Source organism: Oncorhynchus keta, chromosome 10, assembly GCF_023373465.1.
Source record: "Oncorhynchus keta strain PuntledgeMale-10-30-2019 chromosome 10, Oket_V2, whole genome shotgun sequence".
NCBI classification, from domain to species: domain Eukaryota; kingdom Metazoa; phylum Chordata; class Actinopteri; order Salmoniformes; family Salmonidae; genus Oncorhynchus; species Oncorhynchus keta.
The window spans coordinates 25,867,057-25,893,432 of NC_068430.1; the positions used below are offsets into that span (position 1 = coordinate 25,867,057).

A 26,376-nucleotide genomic window follows, 5' to 3' on the forward strand; every position below is an offset into this window, starting at 1 on the left:
GCATGCTGCAAGGAGGCATGAGGACTGCAGATGTGGCCAGGGCAATAAATTGTAATGTCCGTACTGTGAGACGCCTAAGACAGAGCTACAGGGAGACAGGACGGACAGCTGTTCGTGTAACAACACCTGCACAGGATTGGTAGATCCGAACATCACACCTGCGGGACAGGTACAGGATTGCAACAACAACTGCCTGAGTTACACCAGGAAAGCACAATCTCTCCATCAGTGCTCAGACTGTCCGCAATAGGCTGAGAGAGGCTGGACTGAGGGCTTGTAGGCCTGTTGTAAGGCAGGTCCTCACAAGACATCACCGGCAACAACGTAGCCTATGGGCACAAACCCACCGTTGCTGGACCAGACAGGCAAAAGGTACTCTTCATTGACGAGTCGCGGTTTTGTCTCACCATGTGTGATGGTCAGATTCGCGTTTATCGTCGAAGGGAAGAGCGTTACGCCGAGGCCTGTACTCTGGATCGGGATTGATTTGGAGGTGGAGAGTCCGTCATGGTCTGGGGTGGGGTGACAGGAATGTCAGTGTTCTGCCATGGCCAGCGAAAAGCCCGGATCTCAATCCCATTGAGCCTGTTTGGTACCTGTTGGATCGGAGGGTGAGGGCTAGGGCCATTCCCCCCAGAAATGTCTGGGAACTTGCAGGTGCTTTGGTGGAAGAGTGGGGTAACATTTCACAGTAAGAACTGGCAAATCTGGTGCAGTCCATGAGGAGGAGATGCAAAGCAATACTTAATGCAGCTGGTGGCCACACCATATACTGACTGTTACTTGATTTTGATTTTGACCCCCCTTTTGTTCAGGGACACATTATTCCATTTCTGTTAGTCACATGTCTGTGGAACTTGTTCAGTTTATGTCTCAGTTGTTGAATCTTGTTATGTTCATAGAAATATTAACACATGTTAAGTTTGCTGGAAATAAGCGCAGATGACATTGAGAGGATGTTTAAGGAATTTGAAATGAATTATACTTTAACTTTTGATACTTAAGTATAATTTAGCAATTACATTTACTTTTGATATTTAAGTATATTGAAAATGAAATACTTTAAAACTTTTACTCAAGTAGTATTTTACTGGGTGATTTTCACTTTTACTTGAGTCATTTTCTTTTAAGGTATATTTACTTTTATTCAAGTATAATAATTGGGTACTTTTTCCACCACTGAGAGTAGCCTACCATCAACAACAATTGAAAAAAATGCATCCCATAACATTTTTACATGGAAATAGCTGTTCTATCACCCAGTCTACAGTAGAAGTAGATGTTTGGTGTTCAATGTAGGCCTACATTCCAGGAGACTTTAGAAAAAAAACATGCAGGGATTGCTTTACATTAATCTGTTTATCCACTTGTCATCCAGACAAGGAGGTGACTGAAAAGGTTGTGTTGTTTGATGCAAGAAACCATTTTACAAAATAAAATTAATTATTATTCTCATACTGTTATAACAAAGATTCAGACATATTATGCTACCCTCTGCCTTTTAGGTACATAGCTTTGTAATGAATACACAGGTAGAAAAAGGTGTAGATTCACATGCAGAGCGCGGCAGGTGTTTATTTCGCCTTCGCAGAAGGCAGGAATCGTAGTCACAGGCAGGCAATGGTCATACACAGGTAGGCAAACAGGCAGGTGGATCAAAAAGAGGTTTGAAGGCTATAACTGGTTCTCACAAATGAGCTAGGAAAAGGCTTAGTAGAGTCAAAATGAACAATACCTCACAAAGCCACAAACAGAATGAACTGAACTAAATAAGGAGCTGATGAGACCAGGTGAGTAACTAACACAGGTGAAATCAATGAACAAAAATGAAAGACAGGGCTACCTTTAACAACACAAAGAAACAGGGCTACGTTCACAAACACAAAGAAACAAAACACAAGGTTGACTAAGAAAATAAATACAGAACCCTACAAGCTTACTCAAGACTGTCTCAAAATACAACATTGCCCCATTAAGACATAAAAAAGCTCTTTACTTGACTCACTTTCGAAGATGGCTAGAAATACATATATTGAATATATTTTGTGCTCCTGTAGGACGCAACCACTCCCCCATTGTTGACTAGAAATTTGCTATAACTGGGCTAATAACTCACTAACTAGCAAATAATATGAACAAATGTGCATAGGTGGCTACATGCAGCTCTCGCTTTGATCTCAAAACAAGCGCATCTACTCCCAACCTCTCATGCTGTAAACACTGTCTAGTTCAAGGTGAACGGCACAGATCCATATATGGCAATGGCTATTTGCATATAGGCCTACTGCAGTTATGGCGCATGGCCCGTGTAGAGTCGTGCCTGTCAATGCAATAGAATCCTACTCCAATGCCCTCTGCCTACAACAAAATCTCTTGCACAGTTAGTTTTACATACTAAGTCTTGCACAGTTTTGTTCCGGTACATTGAAAGTGGCTAATATATTGTTGAAGCACAATTTCTACAGTAGAATGAAACTTTGATAGTGTTAAAGTGTAACTTTAATATGTAACTTTTTGGGCGACCCAAACAAATTTCCATAGAAATGTGAGTTATAGATTTAGCATTCTACTTCAAAGCAAGTCAAGAAGCGGTAGATCTGTTCTATGTGGCTATTGCTATGCTTACCCTGCTTAAGTTTGGTTTTTGTCTCTTTAACTTTCAGTTTTGTACACAAGCTTCAAACAGCTGAAACAACAATATTTTTGGTTATGGAAAATATATTTCACAATGATTCTCTACACTAAGTATTCCCAAACTGGGGTACACGTATGCTGTCAGGGGTACGCCAAATAAAAATGTAATTCACATAAAAATATATATATATATATTTTTTTCTTCTTCACATTTTCAAACAGTTAATTTATATTTTCCAACAGGGCTATACATTTGGGTGAGTTTTTTTGTCACCTGAGTAGCCTTGTTTCACTGCCAAAAACAAAATTCAACCATCGAGTGTTCAGCGAAATAACAACACAATGTCAAATACAGGTAGCCTAGTCAAATAATTAACATCCGATCACATTAACCGTTACTCTCTCGCGGGAATTCCACTAACGGTTCGTATGTAGCCAAACGTAGCTGCTGCTCATGTTGGTATCTGTACTGATGGCGCAAAAGCCATGACAGGGAGACATATTGGACCGGTAACGTGCGTGCAAGCAGTTTCTCCCGACGCCACTTGGATGCACTGCAGCATCCACCGAGAGGCTCTTGCTGCCAAGGGAATGCCTGACAGCTTGAAAGACGTTTTAAAGCAAGGCCTCTGAACTCTTGTGTATTTTCTGCACTATGCAATGATATGGGCAGCGACCATATAACGCTTTTACAACATACAGAAGTGCGCTGGTTATCAAGGGGCAAAGTATTGACATGTTTTTTTAAATTGAGAGACAAGCTTAAAGTTTTCTTTACTGACCATCCTTTTCACTTGTCTGACCGCTTGCATGATGATGAGTTTCTCACATGACTGGCCTATCTGGGTGATGTATTGTCTCGCCTCAATGATCTGAATCTAGGATTACAGAGACTCTCCACAACTATATTCAATGTGCGGGGCAAAATTGAGGCTATGATTAAGAAGTTGGAGCTCTTCTCTGTCTGCATTAATAAGGACAACACACAGGTCTTTCCATCTTTGTATGAGTTTCTCTGTGCAAATGAACTCAAGCTTACGGACAATGTCAAATGTGATATAGCGAAGCACCTGTGTGATTTGGGTGCACAAATACACAGGTACCCAAAATGGATGACACAAACAACTGGATTCGTTATCCCTTTCATGCCCCTGCCTCCAGTCCACTTACCGATATCTGAACAAGAGAGCCTCATCGAAATTGCAACATGCGGTTCTGTGAAAATGTAATCAGAAGCCACTGACAGACTTCTGGATTGGGCTGTGCTCAGAGTATTCCGCTGTTAAGACACTGATGCCCTTTGCAACCACGTACCTATGTGAAAGTGGATTCTTGGCCCTCACTAGCATGAAAACTAAATACAGGCACAGACTGTGTGTGGAAAATGAATACAACCCAACATTGCAGAGTTATGTGCATCCTTTCAAGCACACCCTTCTCATTAACCTGTGGTGATTTATTCACAATTTTCGATGAACAAATAAATATGTAAGATGGTTAAATAAAGAGCAAAATGATTGATTATTATTATATTATTATTTGTGCCCCCGTCCTATAGGAACTCTTTTTCACTTCACACGAGCCGGGTAGTGACAAAGACTCACACTCATTCTTATGTTTAATAAATGTATCGTATAGTGTGTGTGTGGCAGGCTTACAATGATGGCAAAAAACAACATTTGAGAGTGAGCTGACCCTGATGCTAGAGGCGGTACGTAGCTGGAGGTTGAATGTTTGAAGGGGTACAGGACTATAAAAGGTTTGGGAACTACTGCACTACACTACACTAGTTTGTTTAGTCACATAAAACTGAAATTAGGCAGTTTTAGCAACCAGGAAATGGTGGACCGATTTCTGCATAGTGTCACTTTAACAAAACGGGAAAACTCTAGAAAGTTGAGTGAAGTTCAATCTTGTGCTTCTCTGAGCAGGCTGATATTTATTCTTCACGGCAGTCCGAGGGAAGAGGAACATTGGCCCTGTACCCTGATGTCATTGTTTGCATGGCAACACTGTGCATGCGCACCATTGGTCGGAGCAGACAGCAAGCCTTCCGTGTGTCACGCCTTGGTTAGGCCAGGGTGTGACATGGGTTTATTGTATTGTCGTATCGGGGTTTTTGTAGGCATTGGGATTGTGGTTGATTAGGGGTGTGTCTAGTATAGGCTTGGCTGCCTGAGGCGGTTCTCAATCAGAGTCAGGTGATTCTTGCTGTCTCTGATGGGGAACCGTATTTAGGTAGCCTGGGTTTCACTGTGTATTTCGTGGGTGATTGTTCCTGTCTCTGTGTAGTTTCACCAGATAGGCTGTAATCAGGGTTCACGTTCCGTTTGTTGTTTTGTATTTTGTATAGTTATTTCATGTGTCACTTTTTCCATTAAAGTCATGAGTAACCACCACGCTGCATTTCGGTCCGACTCTCTTTCTACAAACGAAGAACGACGTTACACCGTGAAGGGGCGGGACGTTACCTTATGGACTGGGAGAGATTGGTTCTTCTTCCATTTCCCCCACTCTTGACAACCATGTGTCTAAATGTGGAGAAGGGACAACTTTCATCAAACTTACACCCGTGAAGACTGCTTAACAAGTCAAATAATAAGCTGCATGGATTTACACTGTGTGCAATAATAGTGTTTAACATGATTTTTGAATGACTACCTCATCTCTGTACCCCACACATACAATTATCAGTAAGGTTCCTCAGTCAAACAGTGAATTTCAAACACAGATTCAACCACAAAGACTAGGGAGATTTTCCAATGCCTCGCAAAGAAAGGCACCTACAGTATTGGTAGATTTCTTAAAAGAATAGCAGATATTTAATATACCTTTGAGCATGGTGAAGTTATTAATTACACTTTGGATGGTGTATCAATACACCTAGTCACTACAAAGATACAGGCCTCCTTCCTAACTCAGTTGCCGAAGAGGAAGGAAGCCGCTCAGGGATTTCACCAATGGTGACTTTAAAACAGATACAGAGTTTAATAGCTGTGATAGGAGAAAACTGAGGATGGATCAACAACGTTATAGTTACTCCACAATACTCACCTAATTGACAGAGTGACAAGAAGGAAGCCTGTACAGAATATAAATGTTCCAAAATATGCATCCTGTTCACAATAAGGCACTAAAGTAATACTGCAAAACATTTGGCAAAGTGCTTAACTTTTTGTCCTGAATACAAAGGGTTATGTTTGTGGCAAATCCAATACAACACATTACTGAGTATCATGTTATGGCTATGCTTGTAGTCATTAAGGACTGCGGAGTATTTCAGAATAAAAAAGAAACAGAATGGAGATAAGCACAGGCAAAATCCTAGAGGAAACCCGGTTCAGTCTGCTTTCCACCAGACCCTTTCAGCAGGACAATAACCTAAAACACAAGGTCAAATCTACACTGGAATTGCTTACCAAGAAGACAGTGAATGTTCCTGAGTGGCTGAGTTTTGACTTAAATCTACTTAAAAATCTATGGCAAGACCTGAAAATGGTTGTCTAGTAATGATCAACAACCAATTTGACAGAAATTGAGAATTTTTAAAAGAATAGTGGGAAAATGTTGCACAATCCAGGTGTGGAAAGCTCTTAGAGACTTACCCAGAAAGACCCTGTAATTGCAGCCAAAGGTGCTTCTACAAAGTATTGACTCAAGGGTGTGAATTCTTATGTAAATGAGATATTTCTGTGTTTCAATTTCAATACATTTACTAAAATGTCTAAAAACATGTTTTGACTTCGTATTTGTAGAGTATCGTGTGTAGTATTTAAAAAAAATGTTTTCAATAATTTTGAATTCAGGCTGTAACCCAACAAAATGTGGAATAAGTCAAGGGGCATGAATACTTTCTTAAGGCACTGTACAAGACAACCAATGTGAGTATCTTTTAATTCATTGGGGCAACCCATCTTCTTAGCCTTCATCGTTTTGGTCTCATTAACCATCTTACTTATTGCTATAGCCAGGCTAAGCAATTCGAACAATAACTAAGTTTTTGATTAGGACATTTCTGAGAACCATTCAAACTTCAGCATACAACGCCCAGGGGGTGAGCATGCTCTACCACTAAGGGACAGTTAAGTTGGTGCAACGTAAGACAGTCTTGTGTTCCAATTCTTTGTTTTAATAACGTGAATTGTTCCTCTTCATTCAAATGTGGTCGAATAATTGAAGAAATGAATCCAAGCCTTACTCTTATCACCTTTGGAAGGCAGGGCTTCCAGTGAGGCACGGATTTCATGGCCTTGTCAGGCGTGATTGTAGATCCTTCAACCAAAGTTGTAAGAGTGCAACTTCCCCCATGGTATGTTGTACCGAAGTTGACTAACTGGAAGGGAAACATACTTTCTTTCTCCATGACAGAGGTAGAGTCCCCCCAAGAGGTAAAAAGAGAAGCAGCAGTACTTCCCCTACAAGTCCCTCTCCCTGCCTGTCAGCAGCACACACCATTTCCTCTTCTCTATCTTGGTCTCTCCAAGCCCATTTTCCATATAAAGCTCTTTGCCTGCAGGCTCCTCAAAACCATGATCACCATAATCAGAGCTGACACCTACGTAGTATGCAGCTCCAGTCTGCCATTACAGGCAGCTGGATGGCCAGTTTACCAAAAGGAGGCGAGGTTACAGTTTGATGTCAATGGCGTTCAACTCCTGGAGGGTTAATTACATTTGGTATGCCATTATCAGATTATTCAGCTTGACCTCACACATTCATCTGGGTACGAGCATCAACGTTCAACTCCTGGAGGGTTAATTACATTTGGTATGCCATTATCAGATTATTCAGCTTGACCTCACACATTCATCTGGGTACGAGCATCAACGTTCAACTCCTGGAGGGTTAATTACATTTGGTATGCCATTATCAGATTATTCAGCTTGACCTCACACATTCATCTGGGTACGAGCATCAACGTTCAACTCCTGGAGGGTTAATTACATTTGGTATGCCATTATCAGATTATTCAGCTTGACCTCACACATTCATCTGGGTACGAGCATCAACGTTCAACTCCTGGAGGGTTAATTACATTTGGTATGCCATTATCAGATTATTCAGCTTGACCTCACACATTCATCTGGGTACGAGCATCAACGTTCAACTCCTGGAGGGTTAATTACATTTGGTATGCCATTATCAGATTATGCAGCTTGACCTCACACATTCATCTGGGTACGAGCATCAACGTTCAACTCCTGGAGGGTTAATTACATTTGGTATGCCATTATCAGATTATTCAGCTTGACCTCACACATTCATCTGGGTACGAGCATCAACGTTCAACTCCTGGAGGGTTAATTACATTTGGTATGCCATTATCAGATTATTCAGCTTGACCTCACACATTCATCTGGGTACGAGCATCAACGTTCAACTCCTGGAGGGTTAATTACATTTGGTATGCCATTATCAGATTATTCAGCTTGACCTCACACATTCATCTAGGTACGAGCATCAACGTTCAACTCCTGGAGGGTTAATTACATTTGGTATGCCATTATCAGATTATTCAGCTTGACCTCACACATTCATCTGGGTACGAGCATCAACATTGACTTACACGTGCACACCTACAGAATATGAGTCACATATAAACATGCACAAGTGCAAACATGCACACACACATCTGCACACATTCATACACACATACAGTAACAGTCAAAAGTTTGGACACACCTAGTCATTCAAGGGTTTTTCTTTATTTGTACTATTTTCTATATTGTAGAATAACAGTGAAGACATCAAAACCGTTAATAACACATATGGAATCTTGTAGTAACCAAAAAAGTATCCACCCTTCGCCTCGATGACAGCTGTCAAAGGATGGCATATGTTTTACATTATTATTATTATTTCTTTTTTTGTTCACCTTTATTTAACCAGGTAGGCTAGTTGAGAACACCTTTATTTAACCAGGTAGGCTAGTTGAGAACAAGTTCTCATTTACAATTGCGACCTGACCAAGATAAAGCAAAGCAGTTCGACACATACAACAACAAAGAGTCAAACATACAGTCAATAATACAGTAGAAAAAAAAGAAAAGGTCTGGAATGAAGATATATCTAGGACATACATAACCTTGGGAAATCAAATTGGTCAATTAATACCTCCATGTTACCATTCATTTGAATTTCATGACAATGTCACATACACTTCCCCTGGATTGTTAATATTCACTTTCATTGAAGATACACACATCCGTGGAGATACCACTTCTGTCATATATTGCATCTCTTCTGGTTAAAAAACTATTGTAGAGTGGCTTGTGCAAGAGATCTGTATCAGATTCATCAGGACATTTCGCTTTAATAAGCCTAAATGAGGCATTCAAAACTGTTACAAACGAGAGTAAAAATGCATGCTTGAACTGATGTATAATAATTGAACATCTCATATACTGTACACTACCACAGCCATTATTATCTGGTGATCTGTGCACCTTGTGGTGGTAAATGGACATTGAGGAAAGGTAGTTGGAGGCGTAGTAGGTACACTGGACAGTTCAGTAGGGTTTCCAGTAATGTGTTCCTGGTTAGGCCCCTGCCTGAGACAGCCTAATCTCATCTCCTTCTTTTAATTAACTGAGCTGCTCATAGCCATCCAGCTACTAATGCTTCATATATACACAGTGTGTGTGTGCATGTCAAATCAAATCACATTTTATTTGTCACATCTGCCAAATAGAACAGGTGTAGTAGACCTTACCGCGAAATGCTTACTTATAAGCCCTTAACCAACAATGTGGTTCAAGAAATAGAGCTAAGAAAATATTTACTAAATAAAATAAAGTAAACAAATATATATATAATCAAAAAGTAACACAAGAAAATTACATAACAAGAAAATTACATAACAAGAACGAGGCTACATTTATTTAATTTGATTTCGCCTTTATTTAACCAGATAGGCCAGTTGAGAACAAGTTCTCATTTACAACTGCGACCTGACCAAGATAAAGCAAAGCTGTGCGACAAAAACAACAACACAGAGTTACACATACACAAACATAGAGTCAATAACACAATAGAAAAATAGATGTACAGTGTGTGCAAATGTAGAAGAGTAGGGAGGTAAGGCAATAAATAGGTAAAATAATCACAATTTAGCGTTAACACTGGAGTGATAGATGACGATTTGCAAGTAGTGATACTGTGGTGCAAAAGAGCAAGTGGATAAATAACAACAAGGTGTGCTATTTACAGATTGGCTGTGTACAGGTACAGTGATCGATAAGCTGCTCTGACAGCTGATGCTTAAAGTCAGAGAGGGATAAGACTCCAGCTTCAGTGATTTTTGTAATTTGTTCCAGTCATTGGCAGCAGAGAACTGGAAGGAAAGGCGGCCAAAGGAAATGTTGGCTTTGGGGATGACCAGTGAAATATACTTGCTTGAGCGCGTGCTACGGGTGGGTGTTGCTATGGTGACCAGTGAGCTGAGATAAGGTGGGGCTTTACCTAGCAAAGACTTATAGATGACCTGTAGCCAGTGGGTTTGGCAAAGAATATGTAGTGAGGGTCAGCCAACGAGAGCTGGTGACAAAACGGATGGCACTGTGATAGACGACATCCAGTTTGCTGAGTAGAGTGTTGGATGCTATTTTGTAAATGACATCGCCGAAGTCAAGGATCGGTAGGATAGTCAGTTTTACGAGGGTATGTTTGGCAGCATGAGTGAAGGAGGCTTTGTTGCAAAATAGGAAGCCAATTCTATATTTAATTTTGGATTGGATATGCTTAATGTGAGTCTGGTAGGAGAGTTTACAGTCTAACCAGACACCTAGGTATTTGTAGTTGTCCCCATATTCTAAGTCAGAACCGACCAGAGTAGTGATGCTAGACAGGTGGGCGGGTGCGGGCAGCAATCGGTTGAAGAGCATGCACTTAGTTTTACTAGCATTTAAAAGCGATTGCAGGCCACGAAGGAGTGCTGTATGACATTGAAGCTTGTTTGGAGGTTTGTTAACAGGGGATACCGGTACCGAGTCAATGTGCAGGGGGTACAGGCTAGTCGGGGTAACTTGTAAAGTGAATATGCATAGATAATAAACAGCGAGTAGCAGCAGTGTAAAAACAAAGGTGTGGGGGGGGGGTCAATGTAAATAGTCCGGGTGGCTGTTTGATTAATTGTTCAGCAGTCTTACGGCTTGGGGGTAGAAGCTGTTAAGGAGCTTTTTGGTCCTAGACTTTGCACTCCGGTACCGTTTGCTGTGCGGTAGCAGAGAGATCAATCTCTGACTTGGGTGACTGAAGTCTTTGACTATTTTTTGGGCCTTCCTCTGACACAGCCTAGTATATAGTTCCTGGATGTCAGGAAGCTTGGCCCCAGTGATGTACTGGGCCGTACGCACTACCCTCTGCAGCGTCTTACGGTCGTCAAATGCCGAACATTTGCAATACCAGGCGGTGATGCAACTGGTCAGGATGCTCTCGATGGTGCAAATGTCAAACTTTTTGAGGATCTGGGGACCCATGCCTGTCTCCTGAGGGGGAAAAGGTGTTGTCTTGTCCTCTTCACAACTGTCTTGGTGTGTTTGGACCATGATAGTTAATTGGTGATGTGGACACCAAGGAACTTGAAACTCTCAACCCGCTCCACTCTCAGGGCTGTTGATGTTAATCGGGTCTGTTCGGCCCTCCTTTTCCTATAGTCCACAATCAGCTCCTTTGTCTTGCTCACATTGAGGGAGAGGTTGTTGTCCTGACATCAACCTCTCACACGTGTGTGTGTGTGTGTGCGTGTATATATGCATGTGTGTGTGCGTGTGTGCGCGAGTGAGAGAACCCCCAATCACAATTACTAGGATCATGAAAAAAGACATCCAAATTCCACAAACTTGTCCTTAATGAATCAAAGCAGGATAAAGGTAAAGCTCCAGTCAGGCCATCCCATAGCCCTGCTCTCTGTCCTGACCACGGCAGCCCTGCTCTCTGTCCTGACTACGGCAGCCATGCTCTCTGTCCTGACCACGGCAGCCCTGCTCTCTGTCCTGACTACGGCAGCCCTGCTCTCTGTCCTGACCACGGCATCCCTGCTCTCTGTCCTGACCACGGCAGCCCTGCTCTCTGTCCTGACCACGGCAGCCCTGCTCTCTGTCCTGACCACGGCAGCCCTGCTCTCTGTCCTGACCACGGCAGCCCTGCTCTCTGTCCTGACTATGGCAGCCCTGCTCTCTGTCCTGACCACGGCAGCCCTGCTCTCTGTCCTGACCACGGCAGCCCTGCTCTCTGTCCTGACCACGGCAGCCCTGCTCTCTGTCCTGACTACGGCAGCCCTGCTCTCTGTCCTGACCACGGCAGCCCTGCTCTCTGTCCTGACCACGGCAGCCCTGCTCTCTGTCCTGACTACGGCAGCCCTGCTCTATGTCCTGACTACGGCAGCCCTGCTCTCTGTCCTGACTACGGCAGCCCTGCTCTCTGTCCTGACCACGGCAGCCCTGCCCTCCTGCCTGACCACGGCAGCCCTGCTCTCTGTCCTGACCACGGCAGCCCTGCTCTCTGTCCTGACCACGGCAGCCCTGCTCTCTGTCCTGACCACGGCAGCCCTGCTCTCTGTCCTGACCACGGCAGCCCTGCTCTCTGTCCTGACCACGGCAGCCCTGCTATCTGTCCTGACCACGGCAGCCCTGCTCTCTGTCCTGACCACGGCAGCCCTGCTCTCTGTCCTCTCCATGACAGTACAGTGACCCCATATGTGTGCTAGCTGCTGTGACACATTTTGGATTCTCCCTGGGGTGGCATGGCATCAGTGGAGCACAGACTGTCCAGCATAGCAGAGCAGGATGCTAGGCTAGGCTAGGAGAGGCCATTCCAGAGCACAGCTACACTATACTGGGTCAGGGTCTCTCCCTTCTCTTAACACCCCATTACCCCAAGTATACTGTCAGTCTCTTCTCATTTCCTAATCTCAAGCACAAAGAAACACAGCAGGAGGGCATAAGCAAATATATTCCGTGCTTTTAAGTATGATATTGCATTTAACGCTCACATCACACTGTTTTGGTTGAGAGGGATAAGGGGATTATAAAAAGCAACATGCACGCACACACGCACACACACACTTACACATTTTACATTTACACACACAAACACAACTGAGAGAGGGAGAGACAGAGAGAGTGCAATTCCAACATAACATCACATTTCTCTCTCTCTCTCTCTCTCTCTCTCTCTCTCCCCCCCTCCCTTCCTCCCTTTCCTGCAGCTGCCTCCATTCCCTATGTTTACCCCTCTCGTTTATGGTGGAGGCCTTTGAACAGGAGAGCGTGGTATTGTGAAGGGGAGTGTGTGCTAAGCCCCGCACCCCTGTGTGTTTATCTGCCTCTCCCAGCTGGGCTCCTGGGGGAGGGATGAGGCCTGGGAGAGAAGCTGGGATGAAGGCTAGGATGGAGACTGGGAGAAAACTGGGGAAAAAAAGCTAGGATGAGGCTAGGACAAGGGCTGGGGAATGATTATGTTTTTGTCCTTCTAGCGGAAATTCTATCCTCACAGATCACCACAGTTAGTTACACATACACACAACAAGGTACATCCCTCAACCCCATGAAAACATACATGAGATATATAAATTATAATGAGGGCTGGGATGAGAGCTGGGATGGACTCAACGAGAATGAAGAACGAAAGTGAGAAAACAGAAAACAAGGAGAAGTGAAAGTGAAATGGTGAGAATTGAGGAGAGAGCGAGTGAGCGTAAGAAGGAGTGTGGGGGTTGGCAAACAAGGAAGTGGTAGATGGAGAGGGATCAAGTGCTGAGTAAAGATGGAGATCATGCTAAGGACACTGTGTATTCAGTCAGTCTCACTGAGGAGCCTCAGCACAGCATTCATCAGCAACACTTATGTTCCCTCAGGCACCGTAGACGCTGCTATCCACCTGCTCTATTCAAGATGTAGGCGTCGCAGCATGAAGTACCCACTTGGGGAACCAAAAGCCTGAAATCTTCTCTCTACAACTGCAGAAATCTGGTACAGTCTTTATCAAGAGGAGGAGAGGGAAAGAGAGGACCATGTCTGCAGCCCATTAAATGTTTTAAACCACCATTACAATAGTCATATAAAGGGTCTACACAACCACCCTGAGAGCCAGGAACCCAGCTATTACAACATTATTACCACTGGGCTTAGAAGAACCAAACAGGGACATGATCCTTGCTACAGCACCTCTCGCCTACTGTTACAGCACACTTCAGTGTAACACACTCAAGCTGTTGTGTTTGGTAAGTGTCTATATGAGTATGTGATGATAAAGCATAGCCTCTGAAGAAAGTACAAACAACACTACCGATCAAGGGCTTTCCCCCCACACGTGTTTCCATGCTGTGCCTGTCTCCAGTGATACTGTGTCTGTGAGTGTGTGTCTGTGTATGTGATAAAAATATCCCTTCTCCACTCGAGTGGAAGCATTATCTACAATGCAGTTTCCTCCTCCATGGTCCGTCAGTGTGGTAACATGAGCAATTTTAAGCTAGCTAGTTACAAAATAAAACAGCAACCGTCTTTCAAAAACTGTCAGAGACAACAGGGAGAATAAACTAAATCACATTTACGCTTGCGCTTAATCAAAGACAAATGCCCAATGTAGAAAGCTACAAACAGATCTGTTTTGGAAAAACATTTTTTTCTGCCTGTAAATGGTCTGGACCATGGTGAGCCTCCATTTTCAATGAGGTCCTTTTTGTTCATAGTCCTCTTATTTATACCCATTTAGCCGTAAAAGAGGACAATCTCAGATATGCAATACTGTACTTCAAAGTGATTCAGTGACATAACGAGCCCAACATACACTGTGAAAACAATCTGATCAAACATTATGGTAGAATCAAGTTATCATGGAAGTTGATTGTGCTACATGGTGAATGCTTTGTGCCCTGCTTAACCCATGCATCCCTCTCCTTTCCTTTCCTTTCCTTTCCTTTCCTTTCCTTTCCTTTCCTTTCCGTTCCTTTCCTTTCCTTTCCTTTCCTTTCCTTTCCTTTCCTTTCCTTTCCTTTCCTTTCCTCTCCTCTCCTCTCCTCTCCTCTCCTCTCCTCTCCTCTCCTCTCATATTTCTGCAAGCATGACTGACCACAAGCAAGCAGCAAATCTCAATTTATTTTATAACAGTGCTTCTTCATGCTCCTCTTCTCCTCGTGGGGTTTCCATGGCTACTTGGTCAGGTGACCTAGCTGGAGCCCATCCCCTGCCCTGCAGTCACTGTCACAGCAGTTAGTCAGCCTCGGCCACACAACAAGGAAATGTTACGACTGTGTGTGTGTGTGTGTGTGTGTGTTTGTGTTAGTATGCATACACCACCCGGCAGTGGTACAGTGTTTAGTGTGTGTGGATGGTAGGACAGCATAGTTATTTTTTTTGTAAACATATATACACAGTAATAATATATATTTTAAAAATATATTTTCCTTTATTATTTTCCCCTAACCCTACCCCCCTCCCCAAAATGTAGGCTTCTACTTCCAGCTTATACATAATATATTCATTTTAATGACACAATGTATTTTACAATAGCATTTTACATTTTTCAATGGTCATCCTTCAGCTACCGTCAACCCCTCCCATCTATCTCTGAAGACCATCCAGTTTGATTTATATTTGCCATATATTTCTAACTCTGTTGTTTCACAAGTTCTGAACCCATATACATTTTACGGGCACAGTATATTTTGAGTTATCTTGTTGTTTTTAGTCCCACCCTTCAGCTCCACTCAACCCCTCCCATCTATCTCTTAACACCATCTATTTTTGTCTTCTATTTGCAATATATTTTTCAACTGTGCTTTGATGTTTCACAAAAGCCCTGTCACGTTCTGACCTTAGTTCTGTTATTATATCTTTGTTTTAGTATGGTCAGGGCGTGAGTTGGGTGGGCAGTCTATGTTTGTTTTTCTATGTTGGTTTTTGAGTTCGGCCTGGTATGGTTCTCAATCAGAGGCAGCTGTCAATTGTTGTCCCTGATTGAGAATCATACTTAGGTAGCCTGGGTTTCACTTTTGGGTTGTGAGTGTTTGGTCCACACGGTACTGTTTTCGGTTTTGTATTTTCACGTCATCGTTTGTTGTTTTTGTTCGAGTGTTCTATTGTCTTTATTAAAAAACATTATGGACACTAACCACGCTGCGCATTGGTCCTCCGATCCTTCTCGCTACTGCTCCTCAGAAGAGGAGGACGAGAACCCTTACAAGTTCTGATCCTTTCTATTCTCATAGTTTCTACAGATTGTAAATGAAAGACAACAGCAGTGATTTGTGTGTGTGTATGTGAAAGTTAATATTTGTGCAAAAACCTATGAGTGAGAGTTCCAGTAATTGTATTATATGTAAGAGTGGACACTTTTAGCAGAATGACACTTTACATTCATATTACTGGGCATGTCAAATTCTCTCTCTTTACTAAAGAGATGAGACACAAAAGTGTGGTGTTCACACCTAAAGTATATGCCAACTGGACCCAGATGTCAATTCAATGTCTATTTCACGTTGGTTCAATGAAATTTCATTAAAATGAAGTGGAACCAACGTTGATTCAACCAGTGTGTGCCCAGTGGGTGTTCACCTTGATGAGGCTGTTAATACTATTTGCTTTTAACACAATGGTATATGATGTTACAGAGCTACAAACATTCCACAAATAGAGTGCTTTTTGGGTAGTGTAATTTTGATTTAAAAAATGTTAAAAAAAATATTTATTTTACCTAATTAAAACATTCTGGCATAAAGAGCATAAAAAACATGTTTTCACTTACTATAGTAAGAGCCAAATAAAGTAACAGGGTTGACCGTAACAGGGTTGACAATTTTATCTTAAATCAGCCATAAATTCCTTTGTGATGGGAGAATGGAGGCAACAGGGAGGGGCAATTGAATGCAAGCGTCACAAAAACATTCAATTGTAAAAACAGAAATCCTGCCTATCTATCTATGGGTAACAGTGCTGACGTGCTATGCTTGACACACAGTTTTCCACCAGAAAAAAAAGCTCACCTGCTTTAACACTATGATTTGACTAATAGATGTTCGATGTGTCTTCTGAAAAGTTTTTTTTAAAGAACAGCTTCACTATATTAAAACAAGAGTTCCGTTCACGTAACAGGGTTGACCTGAGGAATAAACGTAAATGAATCACTAATCACATTAAATAAACAATCATCTTCAGAAATTATTTTATCACAGCAACAAAAGAACGAGGGCTTTACAATGACGGTGAAAACTTGGGAAAATGTTTGGGGTGGTGGGTTAAAATCTTCCTAGAAGACGGAAAAGGGCCACATGGCAAATTTGAAGATTTTTTGCATTTTAGCAAGTCTTTATTCATACAAAACATTTTTTTTTATTGAATTTGACCAATCACATCCGAACTTTTCACATCAGATCTTTTTCAGAGCTGATCTGATTGGTCAAAAGACCAATTAGTAAAACAAATATATCAGACTTTGACTGCCTGTGTAAATGCAGCCCATGTGGTTTATATTAAAGGGACTTCATTTAATAAAACAGGCTTTAAAAATTCAATATTGGTACATAATTTCTACTCCAGACCATTAGACTACACTTGCCAACCTTTCCCTTGTAGGGTTTCACTCGCTGATCGATGTTGAGAAGAATGGCATTGGGCATGATCTCTGCTCCTCGCTTCGACGAGAGGCTGTGCCAACCATACGTAGAATGTATGCACACATGACTGACTGTAAGTCGCTTTGGATAAAAGCGTCTGCTAAATGGCATATATTATTATATTAACAAAAAGGAAGGGACAGGGCAACCTTCTCAGACAGACAGACAGACAGACAGACAGACAGACAGACAGACAGACAGACAGACAGACAGACAGACAGATTTGCAAATTATGGTGGAAATAAGTATTTGCTCAATACTTTGGAATATACCCTTTGTTGGCAATGACAGAGGTCAAACGTTTTCTGTAAGTCTTCACAAGATCTTCACACACTGTTGCTGGTATTTTGGCCCATTCCTCCATGCAGATCTCCTCTAGAGCAGTGATGTTTTGGGGCTGTTGCTGGGCAACACAGACTTTCAACTCCCTCCAATAATTTTCTATGGGGTTGAGATCTGGAGACTGGCTATGCCACTCCAGGACCTTGAAATGCTTCTTACGAAGCCACTCCTTCGTTGCCTGGGCGGTGTGTTTGGGATCATTGTCATGCTGAAAGACCCAGCAATGTTTAATCTTCAATGCCCTTGCTGATGGAAGGAGGTTTTCACTCAAAATCTCACGATACATGGCCCCATTCATTCTTTCCTTTACACGGATCAGTCGTCCTGGTCCCTTTGCGGAAAAACAGCTCCAAAGCATGATGTTTCCACCCCCATGCTTCACAGTAGGTATGGTGTTCTTTGGATGCAACTCAGCATTCTTTGTCCTCCAAACACGACGAGTTGAGTTTTTACAAAAAAGTTACATTTTGGTTTCATCTGAACATGACATTCTCCCAATCCTCTTCTGGATCATCCAAATGCTCTCTAGCAAACTTCAGACGGGCCTGGACATGTACTGGCTTAAGCAGGAGGACATGTCTGGCACTGCAAGATTTGAGTCCCTGGCGGCTTGGGTGTTACTGATGGTAGGCTTTGTTACTTTGGTCCCAGCTCTCTGCAGGTCATTCACTAAGTCCTCCCGTGTGGTTCTGGGATTTTTGCTCACCGTTCTTGTGATAATTTTGATCCCACCGGGTGAGATCTTGCGTGGAGCCTCAGATCGAGGGAGATTATCAGTGGTCTTGTATGTCTTCCATTTCCTAATAATTGCTCCCACAGTTGATTTCTTCAAATCAAGTTGCTTACCTATTGCAGATTCAGTCTTCCCAGCCTGGTGCAGGTCTACAATTTTGTTTCTGGTGTCCTTTGACTGCTCTTTGGTCTTGGCCATAGTGGAGTTTGGAGTGTGACTTTTATACTGATAACAAGTTCAAACAGGTGCCATTAATACAGGTAACGAGTGGGGGACAGAGGAGCCTCTTAAAGAAGAAGTTACAGGTCTGTGAGAGCCTGAAATCTTGCTTGATTGTAGGTGACCAAATACTTATTTTCCACCATAATTTGCAAATAAATTAATAAAAAATCCTTCAATGTGATTTTCTGGATTTTTTTTTCTTATTTTGTCTTTCATAGTTAAAGTGTACCTATGATGAATTACAGGCCTCTCTCATCTTTTTAAGTGGGAGAACTTGCACAACTGGTGGCTGACTAAATACTTTTTTGCCCCACTGTACAGTGTGTGCAAATGAAGTAAGATTAGGGAGGTAAGGCAATAAATAGGCCACAGTGGCAAAATAATTACCATATAGCGATTAAACACTGGAGTGATAGATGTGCAGAAGATGAATGTGCAAGTAGAGATACTGGGGTGCCAAAGGAGAAAAAAAAACAATATAGGGATGAGGTAATTGGGTGGGCTATTTACAGATGGGCTATGTACAGGTGCAATGATCTGTAAGCTGCTCTAACAGCTGAGGCTTACAGTTAGAGGGAGATGTAAGACTTCAGCTTCAGTGATTTTTGCAATTCGTTCCAGTCATTGGCAGCATAGAATTGGAAGGAAAGGCGGCCAAAGGAAGTGTTGGCTTTGGAGATGACCAGTGCAATGTACCTGCTGGAGCGCGTGCTATGTGTGGGTGTTGCTATGGTGACCAGTGAGCTGAGATAAGGCGGGGCTTTACCTAGCAAAGACTTATTGATCGACCTGGAGCCTGTGGGTTTGGCAACGGATATGTAGTGAGTGCCAGCCAACGAGAGCAAACTGGTCGCAGTGGTGGGTAGTATATAGGGCTTTCGTGATAAAACGGATGACACTGTGATAGACTACATTCAGTTTGCTGAGTAGCGTGTTGGGGGCTATTTTGTAAATGACATCGCTAAAGTCAAGGATCGGTAGGATAATCAGTTTTACGAGGGTATGTTTGGCGGATTGAGTGAAGGAGGCTTTGTTGCGAAATAGGAAGCCGATTCTAGATGTAATTTTGCATTGGAGATGCTTAATGTGAGTCTGGAAGGAGAGTTTACAGTCTAACCAGACAGCTAGGTATTTGTAGTTGTCCACGTATTCTAGGTCAGAACCGTCCAGAGTAGTAATGTTTGTTGGGCGGGAGGATGGGGGCAGCAATCAGTTGAAGAGCATGCACTCAGTTTTACTAGCATTTAAAAGCAGTTGCAGACCATGGACGGAGGGTTATATGGCGTTGAAGCACATTTGGAGGTTTGTTAGCACAGTGTCCAAAAAAGGGACAGATATATACAGAATGGTGTCGTCTGCGTAGAGATGGATCAGAGAATCACCAGCAGCAAGAGCGACATCATAGACAGAGAAAAGATTCGGCCCGAGAATTGAACCCTGTGGCACCCCCATAGAGACTGCCAGGGGTCCGGACAACAGGCCCTCCGTTTTGACACACTGAACTCTATCTGAGAAGTAGTTGGTGAGCCAGGCGAGGCAGTCATTTGAGAAGCCAAGGCTATTGAGTCTGCCGATAAGAATTCAGTGTCTGACAGAGTCGAAAGCCTTGGCCAGGTCGATGAATACGGCTGCACAGTATTATCTTTTATCGATGGAGGTTATGATATCGTTTAGGGTCTTGAGCGTGGCTGAGGTGCACCCATGACCAGCTCGGAAACCAGATTGCATAGCAGAGAAGGTACGGTGGGATTCAAAATGGTCGGTGATCTGTTTGTTAACTTGGCTTTCGAAGACCTTGGAAAGGCAGAGTAGGATAGAGATAGGTCTGTAACAGTTTGGGTCTAGAGTGTATTCTCCTTTGAAAAAGGGGATGACCGCGGCAGCTTTCCAATCTTTAGGGATCTCAGAAAGAGAGGTTGAGCAGGCTAGTACTAGGGGTTGCAACAATTGTGGTGGATAATTTTAGAAAGAGAGAGTCCAGATTGTCTAGCCTATCTGATTTGTAGGGGTCCTACTTTTGCAGCTATTTCAGAACATCAGCTATCTGGATTTGGGTGAAGGAGAAATGAGGGAGGCTTGGGCAAGTTGCTGTGGGGGGTGCAGAGCTGTTGACTGGGGTAAGCGTAGCCAGGTGGAAAGCTTGGCCATCCGTAGAAAAATGCTTATTGAAATTCTTGATTATCATAGATTTATCGGTAGTGACAGTGTTTCCTAGCCTTAGTGTAGTGGGCAGCTGGGAGGAGGTGCTCTTATTCTCCATGGACTTTACAGTGTCCCAGAACTTTTTGAAGTTTGTGCTACGGGATGCAAATTTCTGTTTGAAAAAGCTAGCCTTTGCTTTCCTAACTGACTGTGTATATTGGTTCCTAACTTCCCTGAAAAGTTGCATATCGCGGAGGCTATTCGATACTGATGCAGTATGCCACAGGAGTAAAATAAGGCTGCAATGTAACAAAATGTGGAAAAAGTCTGAATGCGTTGTATGCTTTGATTGAAACAAAATACAAGCAAGGCTAATAGTTTGTTATCATCTGCTCTAAGTCACTCACGAAACATTAATTCAAGAAGATCGAAATGCATAGGCTATTCCTATGAAACTGATTGACATCAATCTAATGATTGGCATGCAGGTGCAAATATTACATTTTATTGAGACAATATGTGTGGGCATACCAGGTGCCCACACATATTGTGTGGGCATACCTACCAGGTGGCGTGGCGAGAATCTGTCTCCTCACCACGCGCTCTCACCACTGATGTCCCCCAGGGCTCTGTTCTAGGCCCTCTCCTATTCTCGCTATACACCAAGTCACTTGGCTCTGTCATAACCTCACATGGTCTCTCCTATCATTGCTATGCAGACGACGTCACTTACATATTTTGTGCGCTCCCTCATCTAAAAAATAGGCACTACACCACTGCAAGTAAGATCTGTAGTAGGGCTGTAGCCGTGATGCTGTCTGTATGCTGCATGTGTTCCCTGCTGGCTTCATCCATCTGAGCAGAATCCAAAATGCAACCGTCACTTGCTCATTACGAACAGGGTAAATAAAGGACCTTGAATGACAGCACCATAAACAACTCCTCCTTTCACCGGGAGACTTCCTAACACTATTTCGATCTGTCGCTGACCACGTTCTAGCCTCTCCATTTACATTGTGTCGTAGCCTACACTTGGATTAGCCTACACTGTAATTCATTAAACTGGACTGGATTATTTTACCGCACCTGCATTGCAATCCAATGAATGCACAATTTATGCAATAAACAAAGATATGCTACAGAAGACTATATAGGTCCACTAATACAGGACTAGTAAAGTCCCAGTGCACTACTTTTGTGATTAAAAAAAAAGTTTATATATTTGTATTTTTCAGGGGGTGCTGCAGCACCCTCAGCATCCCTTGGCAACAGCTAATGGGGATCCTAAATAAATACTCAATACTAAATACATGGGCCTTATTACAAGCTCGACTGTCTCTGGAAGTCAGTGGATTTGCATTCTGTTGATCTAGTAAACTTGAACTCAGAGCGTTGCTTGAACTATTGATTTTTTTTTTTACATCAGCTCTGTATGCAAATATCCTTCGGATAGGAATGATATATCTCCAACAGCAAATTATCTTCCAGGGAGGTAGTCATCAAAACAAGTCCAACAGTACAGTCACTGTAGTATTGAAGACTGTGGGGAGTAAAAACAGACCCAAACCACAACGTGGTCAGTACAAGGACGTGATTGCACCCACATGTGTTTCCCGGGTGATAAGCCTCGCATGCAGAGAGAGAGAGAGGGGGAGATTCATTCTCCCTAGAGAAGTTGCATCTCTTTTCACCAATCCCCTGGCATTCAAAAGCAAAAATTATATGAAATGATAATTCCTCTTTTGTAGTACTACCTCGTTTGCATAACAATGGAGGCTTTTTGGCTCCTCTCTCCCACTCTACTCTGCTCTATAAGAGGCAGTGGACCGGGGTCAATCTCAAAGAGTAGATGAAAATTTGACATATGAACTTTGTAGCATTGCCATTCTGAACAGGTGTCGATTAGCAATGCCAGGTTTGAGTGGGAATGCATGCCGAGTGCAAAGCTTGTGATTTGTGAAACCAAAACAGCGAAAGCCCAACTTCCGTATGGTTCTGTTTTCTTGAGCCTTACCAACATGTTGCCCTATGAAAACAATAATAAATTGTCTTGTTGAGAAAAACCTACAGTAGCTGAGACAGGTATATCAAGTTTCACAGTCACACGGAAGTCACAGATCCTATACTGATATCTGATGTGACAAGCCATACAAATCCATGTTAGAACATTTTGCAGTTTTGATGTTGTTATTATGTCTGAGCAAATAACAGCATTAGCCATGGCAAAATACATAGAACTGCAGGAAATTATCTTTAAAATTGCAACATTTACTTCAGCTCCACAGCAAAATGTGTAGAATTGTATCGAATTAGATCTAAAACTTCACAAATGTCTCTCATCTCCATGGAGAAATGTGTAGAATTGCAGGAAATTGCCTTAAAATAGAAAAATGTCTCTACACCGCCAAGATGGGGCCTCTAAAATGCAGCCGCGACAACAGGCCAACCCCACCACCTAAGCCTTTTTTTTATCCATAAAAAACACTGCACTACACTTACACTGACACACGGACACACGCAGAGACGAACACAACAAGGAGCTAGGGCACATCTTAAAGCGCAGCTTCTGCATGACTTGAGAATGGGAAGCTTACAGGTGTTTGGAGAATTGTCCGCCACATACTGACAATGTGCCAGAGAGCCAGAGCTGCAGCTTTGGAAATGCATGGGAGATGATTATTTACCATAAAGTAGTGTGAAAGTATCAGGTTTTGATGACTAGATGCCGCTGTTCCTGCTATACCAACACACTCTTTTATCCATTTTGCTGGTCTCTTGTGTTTATTAAATGGATCACAGCATTTATTTTGCAACTTCGGGTAGAACACGAATAGATGTGGCTCATGATTGGTACCCTAGGGCTTCTGAGTGGCGCAGCAGTCTAAGGCACTGCATTTCAGTACTCGAGGCATCACTACAGACCCTGGTTCAATTCCAGGCTGTATCACAACCGGCTGTTGTTGGGAGTCCCAGTGTTGTGCACAATTGGCCCAGCATTATCTGGATTAGGGTTTGGCTGGGGTAGGCTGTCATTGTAAATAAGAATTTGTTCTTAACTGACTTGCCTAGTTAAATAAAACATTGTGTGGTCATCCTCACAAGTCCTCCATGAAAGCAAATACTTCTGTCCTTTTCTTAGCAACCTAATACTGACTGACTGCTGAGGGCCCTATCTTGGCAAACAAGGATCATCTGGGGCAAAAATACGTTCATAGCTTTCAGAAGCATAATAATGCACTTCAGTACAATTCAACTTCTTCCTATTTTGATGTTCTTTGAATACATTTGGACATATGACTTGAGTAATAGATTATCACACACTTCTCAGGATTCAATGTTGTGCAGAATGAACTGCTCATAAGAGTCCGTAATAGTAAAGGTACTGAAGATTACTTGGTTTTACTTACATCTCGGTCATCTCTTTTTTTCTGACTCTGGCCACTCATACTAATTAAGCTGAACCAATTTAACCACTCTGAGCATCCGAGTGTGTCAATGGGTTAGCTGTCTCTGTGTCACTCTGCTCCTGATGGGAAAGATGCTGTTTCCTCCTCTATTCCTCTGCATTATTTCAACACACTTATAGAGTGAAACTATCATCTCCATGGCACTGTGACACCACTACATGCTCAGATCTATGTCAGCCATTGCCCCAGAAGCCACCAATTTCAAGCTGTTTGTGTGTGTGTGTGTGTGTTCTGCAAAGAGTCACCATATACTGAAACATCAGTCAACCAATGACTGCCTACTGTTATATTTAATTTAATTTTAATTTTACCTTTAGGCAAGTCAGTTAAGAACAAATTCTTATTTTCAATGACGGCCTAGGAACAGTGGGTTAATTGCCTGCTCAGGGGCAGAACGACAGATTTGTATCTTGTCAGCTCGGGGATTCGAACTTGCAACTTTTCGGTTACTAGTCCAACGCTCTAACCACTAGGCTACCCTGCCACCCCAGGGCACATAATAAAAAAAATACTTCAATTCAACAGCTGACCCCTGTGCCATGTCACTGTTGTAATTTAGATAAGTAGGCCTAAATAACATTGAAATTAAATTGTAGGCGACATATGATAATTTGATATCCCTTCATGGTTTTATATTGTTGATATTTGTAAATTGACAAATGATTTAATGCCACAGCCTCCCATGATTACAATGGAATTATGGAAACCAAATATATACCAGCGACTTGCAGTGTTTTGACGTGAACTCCTAATAAAGACAGCTTGCTGTTGAAACGTTGGTCAATACATTACTGCATCAAAGCTACTAGAGTGCTGCTTTTCCTTTACTGTTTATCCATATGTGACAGGATGAAATGTGTTCCATGAGAGCACGCACGCACGCACGCACGCACGCACACACACACACACACACACGCACCCGCGCGCACACACACACACACACAAACACACAAATGAGCTCTGACTGACTGAACGTTTTGGATCACCTGCCTGCTATTTTAGACTGACCCATAAATATCACCGTGAATAACCGTTACACCTAAACAACCAAAGTGACCAGCCTCCCAGTGAAGACAGTAGCCACACTAGACTTATGTAATAGAGCAGCAATTCATTACATAAACTTGAACCATTTGGTCAATGTAAAGCGAATTGTTCACACGCTGATTGAACATGCGCTGGGATAGTTCCTCATCAGAGAAAGTGGAACATCACTCACTATACACGACATAGAACGCAATTATGAAAATAAAAAGTTTCACCTGAGAGTAATGGAAATGAATGAAAACAAAACGTACAGGACAGCCTAACGCTACTCTCAAAAACACAACGAGCCCGTTTAGGTAGGCAAAACAAACACGCAATTATGCGCACAGGGGTTCAGTGAGCAAATGCAAATACGACTGTGCAGTGTATACAGCTAGGCTGTATATCGGCAGACACTAATAGATAGGATTAATAAATTGACTTCCTACTGTAAACATGTTATCGTTCAGTTAACTCAAACAAAACAAATGAGTGTTTCTGCAAACACTCAACTTACCCATTCCAAAACGCGGATAAATCCAAGGGGTAATTTAAGCACTTGAAACGTTCCAACAGACACGAGCTAAGGGAATAATGACAACAACAATGACATGGAAACAAAAACTATATTGTTAATCAAATAGCCATAACTATTAGTATATAATTTGACAAATTTGAATAATGGCCTTTTAACGCACATTATTTTGAGACCTGACCAAACACCATTTACAATCAATAAACATACCTGGTTAGCTGATTCCATTTTCAAAATACTTATCTACCTCTTTAGTAAGACGTAAACAATTTTTACAGTGCTACCCAAACCGACTGATGTCTGTGCCTCGCGCAAAAGACTCTCGGCTTTAATTGCTACTGCACGGAAAAACCCGAGCTCTATTCGGCTTGTTGAAAAATAAAACACCATAGAGACAGACTGGGATTGGCTTCACGGAAATAAACGATGGCGTCCACATTTGCCGATTGTAACGGCCTCTCCTCCCCACGTCGGAGATGGTTGAGGGGATGTGATTGTATCTCTCGTGCATTAATGTTGGATCGAGGCACCACGCATTGTAAGGTCATATAAGTAGAAGTATACAGTACCAGTCAAAAGTTTGGACACACCTACTCATTCAAATCAAATCCAATTGTATTTGTCACATATGCCAAATACGACAGGTGTAGGTAGACCTTATAGT

At 42.4% G+C, this 26,376-nt stretch overlaps 1 protein-coding gene across 1 annotated transcript in view; it reads right to left on the bottom strand.

Moving 5' to 3' along the window:
- The window catches only part of LOC118388436 (synaptoporin-like), a 40,918-nt gene extending 14,814 nt beyond the window's left edge, over positions 1–26,104 (bottom strand). The window contains exons 1-2 of the mRNA XM_035777516.2: positions 25,923–26,104; positions 25,695–25,760 (exon numbers count right to left, since the gene is read on the bottom strand). Of these exons, the coding sequence (XP_035633409.1) occupies positions 25,695–25,760; positions 25,923–25,940 (84 nt within the window). The 5' untranslated portion in view covers positions 25,941–26,104. The remainder of the gene's footprint in view (positions 1–25,694; positions 25,761–25,922) is intronic.
- Positions 26,105–26,376: the final 272 nt, after the last annotated feature.